General features: G+C 44.0%; 1 protein-coding gene across 1 annotated transcript; it reads left to right on the top strand.

Moving 5' to 3' along the window:
- Positions 1 to 747: 747 nt before the first annotated feature.
- LOC123020830 (patched domain-containing protein 3-like) lies at positions 748 to 6502 on the top strand. The gene is made up of 4 exons (XM_044425017.1): positions 748 to 1518; positions 2023 to 2144; positions 3286 to 3431; positions 4980 to 6502. The coding sequence occupies exons 1-4, from the start codon at positions 748 to 750 to the stop codon at positions 6500 to 6502; spliced, it is 2562 nt and encodes an 853-aa protein (XP_044280952.1).
- Positions 6503 to 10639: the final 4137 nt, after the last annotated feature.

A 10639-nucleotide genomic window follows, 5' to 3' on the forward strand; every position in this document is an offset into this window, starting at 1 on the left:
TAAGTGTGGAACGTGGCCTATTTTCTTTAGCAAATGCACAGAAAGCAGGATCAAAGTGCAGATGGATAGGTCAAAATAACCCAGTGGTTGAGTTTTTACATAATGGTATAAAATCTTTTGGATTGTTGGTGGCTGATGTTGGTATCTTACATGGGAGGAGCAGGCTGCTCTATATTGTTGAATGCATCCTTCAATAAAAAGCTTTTTAAAAATCTAGCCGGTGGTTTGTTGTCTGTCTTGGTTAGACAAACGAACCTTTTTAGGCCAGCTGGGGTGAGTGTCCCTGACATAAGGAAGGCGAATTTCAGACTGCAGGTGTGAAAACGGTGTTTTAGATGTTCTCCTCTCCAAGTAATACATGCATATGTACAATTAGAAAAATAGGCAAACAGGACCCAGACTGGGCTAGCACCTCCTTCTGTAATGGGCCGAACCGGCTTTCATTGCCCGGGAGTTCTCCTTGTGTTTGTATTAAGGGTGGAGGCCTAGTCCCAAGTTAGGCAGCCTGGCTCGTTTGACGCCCCGGAAATCTGCCGTTGGCGTCCGAGGGCCTGAGCTGCGGGAGAAGCGAACACGGCGCAAGATTGGAACGCACCGGCGTCAGGCAGATTCCAACGCCCGCTCGCAACCGCTGGCGGCCTCTGCTCGGAGGGGCAGATACATCGACCGGTGCCTCCGCTGCCAAGCCTCCGGTTGTCCGAGTGGGCAAAGCACACGCTAACAAAACACTGCTGGCGAGGGAAAGAGATGACGGTGTTCGAGTTCAACAACTACTACATAGTACGGCTCCTGTCGCACACGCTCCAAGCCCTCGGCGCCTCAGTGGGCGCCCACCCGTGGCCCTTCCTGCTGCTGCCCGTGATGCTCTCGGGCGCCTTGAGCCCCGGGTTCATGTACCTAAGCAACCGCGAGAACAACGACCTCGAAACCCAGTACACGCCGATTTGGGGCCCCGCCAAGACCGAGCGGCTCTACGTCCAGACGAACTTCCCGACGGACGACGCCCAGCGCTTCTCCGCTGCGAGACTGATCAGCCAAGGCAAATATGCCACGGTCTTGGCCGCAACTGCTGGAGACAGCGACTCGCTGCTCACCCGAGCGGCTTTCGCCGAGCTGCTGGCGCTGGACACGGCGGTGCGAGCGCTCAACGCCACCGGCCCCGCCGCCACGCAGCTCTCGTACGACGCGCTTTGCGCGCGCAACAACGGCACCTGCAGCAGCCCCAACCCGCTGCTCAGCGCCGTGCAGGGCGACCCGGCGCGCATCGAGACGCTGCTCGCGGCCCTCACCTTCCCGCTCTTCCAAGGCCGCGTCTTCCTGGGCCCCTTCCTGGGGGGCGTCGCTCTGGGCCCCGGAGCCGGGCCGGCGCGCCCCGTGCGGAAAGCCAAAGCGCTGCGCCTCATCTACTTCTTGCAGGAGGACGAAGCGTCGCAGCGGGAGGCCAGCGAGCTCTGGCTGCAGGCCTTCCTGGAGCGCATCCCGGGCATCCTGGAGACCTTGAACCTCAGCTCCGTCCGGGTAAGTGGCGGCCCTGTGGGGACAGCTGCACACAGCGAAGCATCAAGAAATAAGCACCTCGTGTTAAGTGCTTACTAATCGGCTGCTGCTTCATACGTTATTTTTGTTCATCATTTCAAACAGTTCTTCCACTACTTGTATTTCTTTTGGTGATACTTAAATCAATCCATAATCGATCTTGTACATCTGGATATATTATTATACAATCTGATCAGGTATTTAAATACCCTTTTTTTGCACTCAATCTTGCAAACAATCTTGGAAAAGCTGGATTAATATGCAGGCTTTTGGTTGAAGGCTATTTCTGGATGTTGGAAATTCTCAATAAACATATAAAGATAGATGTTTAAATTCACTGGGGAAAACATAAAATTACATAGTAACAGTAACTTAATTTTTGAAAATGATCAGCCTGCCATTTAAACCCTTGAGATCATTAAGATGCACCATAGGAAAGAAAACATGTAATACTTACATTCTTTCTTCTCTCTCTCAATCCTGCAGGTAGCCTATTTTACCTCAATATCTAGACAAAAAGAATTTGAAAAACTTGCCCAGACTGTGATGCCATTAGTTTCCATCTCTTATGTATTAACAATAGTCGTTTCAGTTATATCATGTACAAGGTAATTTTTCTGTCTTTGTTCTTGGGACAGGGAGGGAAAATCTTTACATGCTGCATTTAGCTGCATCTGAAAAGTGTAAAAACTAGCAACAGTACTTACTTACTGAACAGCGAATAATACATTTACAATGGAATTTACTCAGGTGTCTGTGCAGCTAATCAAAATGTTATAAATGTAATCTTGCATGGATCTATTCAAAGTAAGCTGTCCTGAGCTCCATGGGAGTAAGATAAGTGCAGATACTGTAGGACTGCAGTATCATTCCTGTCTCACCAACCTTTCAGAAAGCCTTTGTGTTATGGGGCAACATACAGATGTAATAAATAAAGTTGAGTGGCAATTGACATGTGGACAGAGGTGGGCTGGTAGACTTAGCTCATTTCGCCTTCTGAAAGGCTTCCAGTGAAGTCACTCCAATTGGACTGTCCCATCATAGAATAAGAAGAGAGGTCCTCATATTGATCAATGACAGAAAGAACAGAAAGCAAAGAGTAGGAATAAATGGTAAAAAGAGATGTAAACAGTGGGGTTGCACAGAGCTCAACATTAAGACCAATGCTTTTCAGAAATTATCTGAAATTAGGAGTGAGGAGTGAAGTGGGCAGGTTTGCTGATGACATGAAATTATTTAGGATGCTTAAAACAAAAAGAGTTCATGAAGCACTCCAAAATCTTCTCCCAACTTAGAACATGGAAATGCAGTTCAACAAAAGCAAATGTAAAGTGATCGATTTTAGAACAAACCTCCTCTCACACAATTATGTATATAGGTTGTTGGGTACTGAGGTATTGGTGACTGAGCAAGACAAGTGAGCAACTTGGCAGCATGCAGAAACAAACCAGGAATAAGCCATATTTCTGAGTTCAAATGTATCAATAAGTCATAGTTAAACCAGAATTTGGAATCCAAGAACAAACAATGTCTTCCAGTTGTGGCCTGTTATTTGTGGGAATGGGCTGAAATGTGACAGCAAGCCACAATTTAACAAACCACAGTCTGGCTTAGCTTTAACATGCAAATGTGGCCAATGTCTTTAACACACAAGAACTCCATAGGGTATTCTGGTATTATTCTATGCAGATTAACACATGAGCCATACAACTCTAAATTGAGTTAAATTCTTTTTAATCTGTTTTGCAGGCTAGACAATGTACGAACAAAAGTATGGGTCGCTACTTGTGGGGTGTTGTCAGCAGGTTTATCTATAGTCAGCAGTTTTGGATTATTGTTGTTTTGTGGGGCACCCTTTGTTATCACAGCTGCCAATTCACCATTCCTTATACTAGGTAAGTGAGTAATGGCATACATTTCTCATGCCTGTCTGACAAACTCAGTGGGTATCACTGCTTAGGCATGAGGGAATAGCCATCCATCTATGCAACTCCTTAACTCTTTGTTCCTTCTCAAGAACATTCTGTATCAATGTACCTGGGAGTAAGTCTCAGTGAAGTCACTGAGCAGATGTGTATAGCAGTGTACTATTTATGTCTTTTCTCTTCCATAGATGCATGTCGCTCATGAACCTGAATTCCTTTATGATTTCTGCCTTATATTTTCTATAGAAAACTAGCAGGATGTGATACGTCTTTTTTTTTAATGTGTACAACTTTCCCATCTTTCTGATTCTCATCTTTGACAGCCATTTCCCCCTTTGTCACCTACTTACCAGCAGTCATCTTTACCCAGAAAACCTGAACTTGTTCCTATTTTCTTACTCTTCATTGTCGTGCAGGTCCATTCTCACTGGATTCTCAATCACAGATCAAAGTAGGTTCAATGAGGAATTCTACGACTGTTAGTTTTATTATTATTTGGCTTAAGTATGTATAGCCAGGTAGGAAATACAAACAGCACATCAAGACTGAATATTGAATGAAATCATACATATTTCCCACTATGCTCCTTCAAAATATATGTTAGTAAAGGACAAGTCTAGGGCCATATGGTAGCTCACATATAAGTAGCATGTGTCCAAAAATGCATGTATGCACCTTCATATTGCTGGGGAACACAGGTACCCTGTACTTATTATGTATTCCAATAAAACGTTGCCACTGCTAGAGTAAATTCATAGTAATTATTTCTATTATTTATTATGTTATAAACATTTTATGAAGTTGGGGTTGGCCTGTGGACTGATTTGGGTAAGTAGTGCCATGTACCTCAGCTACACTAATTAGCAAGTAGCAATAGATAACTGAACTCCCGGGAAAGCTAACAACTTCAGGTTGAGTGGAAGAGCTTGACCTGTGTGGCATTGAGGCATCAAGTCATCTCAGAATTACACGTAAATTCAGGCAGCTACATTGTCAGTGCCAACTGGAGAATAAGGCAAGGGATGCTGATAGTGTTTCATGGAAGACTACAGGTGAGACAGTAGCCATAGTAATTGGCCATACTATGGCAATGTAGAAGGCAACAGAAAATCACCACATTGTATTTTATGAGTAAACTCATTATGGCTAAATAGACTGTCCAGCCATGGTGATATTCAACCTCCAGTGGAAGAGGAATGAGAAGTTATAAATAAATAAGTAGAAGTTACTAATCATATTCCTTTTTCATTCTATTACATTACATTTATACCCTACCTATCTTCTGTTCGCAAGGAACCCAAGGCAGCTTACAAGGTTCTCCATTTTATCCTGACAACAACCCTGTGAGGTAGACTGAGTTGAGAGTGAGTAACTGGTTCAAACTTACTCAGTGAGCTCCATGGCTGGGTGCAGCCAAGATCCCAGACCTCCCAAATCCCAGTTCAACACTCTGACCACTACATTGGCTCTCACCTATGGCACAGGTGAATATGCACTTTATCTTTGTGCTCTCTTTAGGAATTGGTGTTGATGACATGTTCATCCTGGTGTCCTGCTGGCAGCATACAAAAGTGAAGAACAAAGTTGAAGATCGCATGAGTGAAGCCTATGCAGAGGCAGCTGTCTCAGTAACTATCACCACGCTTACTGATGTTTTAGTCTTCTACATCGGAATTGCAACATCCTTCCCATCAGTCCAGTCATTTTGCCTTTACACAGGAACAGCCTTCATCTTCTGCTACATATACAACCTGACATTTCTTGGGGCTGTTCTTGCTCTGAATGGTAGAAGAGAAGAAGGCAACAGGCACTGGCTCACATTAAGGAAAGTCAAACAAGGTCCTCAGGATTCCCAAGGCTGCATGTATAATTGGTGCTGTGCAGGCGGATCTTATGATGAGTCTACTGGGACAGAACCTGAGCATCCCATGAATGAGCTGTTTAGAAAGCGTTACGGTCCCTTCCTTATGCGGAAATGGACCAAGGTGTTTGTGGTAGTCCTGTATTTCTTGTATTTGACTAGTAGTATATATGGGACTGTTTATGTTAAGGAAGGTATAGATCTTCGAAATGTAGCTGTAGATGATTCCTACATTGTTCCATATTATGACTTGGAAGATCAGTTTTTTTTAGACTATGGTCCAAGAATTATGGTAATTGTTACTGAAAGTGTAGCGTATTGGAATTCTTCTGTTCGTGCAGATATTGAGAACTGCATGGAAGAATTAGAACGCTCATTCTATGTGATCAAGAATTTCTCAGAGTCATGGCTGAGAAATTATGAAGCTTTTGCCAAACGCACATCTCTAAATATAGATGACCGTAAAGTATTTCTTGAAAATTTAGCTACCCTGTTTACAGCAAATCCAGAATCTGCAATGGATATTAACTTGAGTGATACAGAAATATCAGCCTCACGGTTTTTTATACAGACGATAAATGTTATTACTGCCGTGGATGAGAAAAATCTCTTAAATGAACTGAGAGGCATTGCTGAAGATTGCAAGGTATCACTGATGGTTTATCACCCAGCTTTTATATTTTTTGATCAGTTCCTTGTGATAGTCCATAACACCGTTCAGAATGTTGTGATTGCTACCACAGTCATGTTAGTTATTTCCTTGCTGCTTATTCCAAACCCTCTCTGTTCTTTGTGGGTAACTTTTGCCATTGCATCTGTTGTTGTTGGTGTGTCTGGTTACATGGCCTATTGGGATATCAATCTTGACTCCATATCCATGATCAACCTGGTAATTTGTATAGGGTTTTCAGTAGATTACTCTGCTCATATTTCATACGCCTTTGTTTCCAGTGAGAAACCCAAAGTGAATGAGAAGGCAGTGGATGCTCTCTATCGCCTTGGTTATCCTGTTGTGCAAAGTGCTCTTTCAACACTTGTGGGAATTTCTGTGTTGTCAATGGCACCTACTTATGCATTTAGAACCTGTTTTAAGATCATGTTTCTGGTAGTCATGTTTGGGGCTGCTCACGGTCTCATTTTTATTCCTGTGTTTTTAACATTCTTTGACTTTTGTAGATGATTGAAAATCATATGGAACCAAAACAAAGACCACTGCTTTGAAAAGTCACCCAGTATTGAACGAACTTCTATTTTAAGTGGAAACTTTATGCAGCTGCCTACCTCTGCAAAGAAAATTAAATCACCTCTCCTTCCACTTCAAGGTTCAGGCCTAACGATTTTATTGCACAATGTAGCAATCTATGTAGCTCTTCTGTAATGCAAGTATACTGTTTGATAGAGAATTTCTATTTATAGGGAGTTGATGGGTCATTAGAGCAAACATTGCATGTCAACAAATTATGGTGTATTTTATTGTGGACTAACATGAATGTTATTCAGATCTTCGTTTGGAGCCATTCTGTTTAAGAACATGCTTTATTTATTTGTTTATTGCCTTTAAAATGTGGCAGTGGTGCCTGACTGATTCTCTGTATTTGGGTCCCTCTCAGTTGTCACTGCAGGCCAGGGGTGTGACAGCCACCATGCAAATTTGGGAGAAGGGAATGTGGTGCAGAAAGGCTAGCAGGCAGTGGTGGTAGCTTAAACCCCCATACAAGGTAAATCAAGTCTGGCTCCAAATCGCAATGGGTCTGGGCACACCTTGCATTGAGGTAAGGTTATTTTGAACTGGTGAGTTTGAATTCTGAGATACCCCAGTTTATATGTTATCCCCATCAGTAAAAAGAATGAGGGAAAAATCAATGTAAGAATTGGCAGTTAGAAAACTTGGACAAACTTTAAATCCTTAAATGTCTGGAATCTGATAAGTCTTTTTAAACCAGAACCTGAGTTGAATGCTTGTATAGGTCTGCCTTTTTGTGGTATTACAATATTCATAATTAAATTATATTGCTCAGTGTATTCATTTATTGGGTTTTTTAAAAAACTCAGATGGAAAATGAAATGTTAGCAGGAGCACGAGTGACACTGGCAGTGTAGAAGAAAACTTGACTAACAGGAAAATAAAGTTTGGTTCTGTGTTTCATCTCAAGCTGGACCTAGGCTGTCTGTGAACTATACAGTTGTGGTACAACATTCTGAGCACTATTTTAAATATACATTGCTTCAGGATTAGAATTCCTATTTGTGTATCGAGATTTTAATTCAGAAATGTTGCTTTAAGGTCTGCCTAATAAATGCAAATCACACTCATGTATTACAGTCATCTTTATTTTATTTTCTCTCTTTCAAAATAGTCCTGTGCAAAGATGCAATCCACCCCCATCCATGTTCAGCACATTGGACATGTGCTGTCATAAACACTGTACAGAATTAATAGAATTGTAACAATAATGCACCTATGTTTTGCAGTGGTTTACAATCTGTATTCCAGGGAACTGTAAGGTTTTGTGAAAGATACTTGGAATTTCTCAACAATTAATGGCAAACATCCATGAAGAAAAGCCACAAAATGTCCATATGGAAAACCTTGGTTAGCCAGCCAATGTGTTGTGTCTATGGATGGATGGATGCCACTTCCATCAAACATACTTTCACATTTATTTGTTCACACAGGCTGTATCAATGGATATCTTTTGATAGCCAGAATATATTACACAGCACAACCATGGTCAGATGGTCTTGTCCAACTCTTTTATCAGATGTATGATTATGGCTATGTGCTTGCATCCCATTTTTATGAAGAGAGAGAATCTCAAAGGTGCAAACATTTACCCAGGAGTTTACTTTCCTTTGAAAAGGTTCACTGGACACTATAAGCAGTTTGTAGTATTTGCATTTATGTACATTGTAAAAGATACTCCCACTGGTATCTTTTTCCACATAGATTCAGTAGTTTGTGATGATTGGTCCTCTAAGACAATCTGTGATTCTGAGTTGTAAGCCTGGAGTTTGGCAAAGTGTGGGGATTGAAATGAGATTATGGGAGTTGTAGGACTTCAGGCTCAGGGAAAGCTGCTTTTGACAACGGTTATATTAAGAAGTAACCCCCACTGCACACAGACATAAATAGAGCTAATACATGGAGGCAGGGTAGCCACCTTTTCTTCAACGGCCACCATGCCCTCCACAGCACCAGTCCAGCTGTTCACATACTGGGTGTAGGCACCTGCAAAGGGGAATCCACTTGCAGACCGATCTACATGTATTGCCACTAACACAAGGTACTGTCCAGCTGCCTTCCATGCTAGCCCTTGCACAATGGATGGAGATGAAGCTAGCTTTTCAGTGGGTCATTTGGCATAGTTGGGCACTGCCTCAGGCTCAGACCCCATCATCTGTCCACTGATAAGCTCCTTGAACTTGCTCCATCACTCTCTGCATTTGTTCACCTGCTTCTACCTCTGACCCAGACAGCAGTGGAGGTGAGGAGGCACTGCCTGCTTGCTCACTGGCTTGCTGACTGCCTATCAAACCAGCAAGTGGTGGTAATTAAGACAAAGAGGAAGCAAACAGCTGGTAATAGCAACTGGTGAGAAAGTTAATGAAAAGGGAGAGTCACTGCAGGAGGGAGCCTACCATACCTTGGCCATGGATCCTCAACATCTACACTGGCATGCAAGTGCACCTGGGCATGGTCTCTGGAACTTCTCAGCTGTGCCCTGAATCTTTAGCGCTGTCCCCAAGTGCCTTGATCTGCCTTCATTGCCGTTGCCTGCTCCATCCCTCTGAATTCAGTAGCCCTACAGTTACTAGGAGACCTTAGGGCTCATTCTCTTTGCAAACTAATGGAATGTAGCGTGAAGGCACAAGGCTTTTAAACCGAAGCAGAGACTGCTAACTTTCCATCTGGAGTTTGCTCATTATTTTCATTCAGTCCATGCAGCCCCACTATCACCCAGCTTCCTTGAAATGTGCCTGACTACAGAGAACTAGATGGTCAACAGCAATTGCACTTGTGTGCTGGGCTACTGCAGGCACTGAGGCCCTGACAAGGGAAAAAGCATCCCACATTGGCTGCTCACATACCAAATACAGTCAGCTGCCTTCCTCTCCCATTCCTCCCTCCAAGCTGGCCTTAGGCAAAAAGCATTTGCATGAGCATCACTGTCTGAATTTGGGCAAAGTAGTGATGGCTTGCTGGTGCCTGCAGTTCCTTGGGTCTGCAGCCACCTTTATGTAGTGTACCCATAGCAAATTATATATTTCTATGGGCACTGATGTCTAGTAATTGCCTTACATTTGCAGCCTATAAGGGTTATTGCAGTCTAATATAATTTCCACATTCAATTTGCAATTAATAACTGTTAAAGAACATAAGGATACATAAGTTCATATGAAAGGCGTTTTGCAACTGAGACCAAATAGATAATTTGTTTGTGTATGTGGAGGGAAGATGGACATACTGTCTCACTTCAGACCCAAAACACAAAAAGGAGACAAACAGAGGCATCAGCCTCCAAACTACAACACAGAAACGTAGCTCAAAATATTTTACAAGGCAGAAATGGGGAACTTGACCAGTTGTTTTGGCCTCTAAGTTCCATCAGCACTGGTCAGCACAGCCAGGGGTGAGGAATGATAGGGACTGCAGGCCACAACTTTTGGAGGGGCAAAGGCTGCCCATCCCTGTACTTGAAACATATTGATGAATTAAAAGCTGTTCTAAGCAATAGGCTAGTCCTGCACTGCACTGCCATAGAGCCTGTGGAGAGCAAGCCGGGTCTGAGCTGGATAATTTCAAGTTACCTTCTGACCTGCACGCCCAGGGGGCCCACTGACCCCACGTAACTTCAGCACCTGAAACGCTCCATCGTTTTTGCATAAGCAGAAGCCTACCATGCAATTCTGCAGGACGGAGCTTGGGGAGCAGCGGTTGAATATGGAACTCACCGGCCACGCAGAAAACGTACGCACCACCATCGATAAGCGTCCGTTGACGAAGAACAGCAGCCGGTCTACCAGCTGTGAAGTGCCTTTGATTTAGCGGGCAAGGAAGGGGCGGGAGAAAGCACATGCCGCCCCACATTTGGCGGACCGACTGCGTGGAGCGGCCCCTGTCGCGCGCGCTCCGGGCTCTCGGCGCCTCGGTTGGCGCCCACCCGTGGCCCTTCCTGCTGCTGCCCTTGGTGCTCTCGGGCGCCCTGGGCACCGGCTTCATATTACTACGCAGCCGAGAGGCCAACGACCTCGAGGGCCAGTTCACGCCGGTCGGCGGCCCGGCCAAAAGCGAGCGCCGCTTTGTCCAAACGCACTT

The sequence above is a fragment of the Varanus komodoensis genome, unplaced genomic scaffold, assembly GCF_004798865.1.
Source record: "Varanus komodoensis strain SLA01 unplaced genomic scaffold, ASM479886v1 scaffold15, whole genome shotgun sequence".
Classification (NCBI taxonomy): domain Eukaryota; kingdom Metazoa; phylum Chordata; class Lepidosauria; order Squamata; family Varanidae; genus Varanus; species Varanus komodoensis.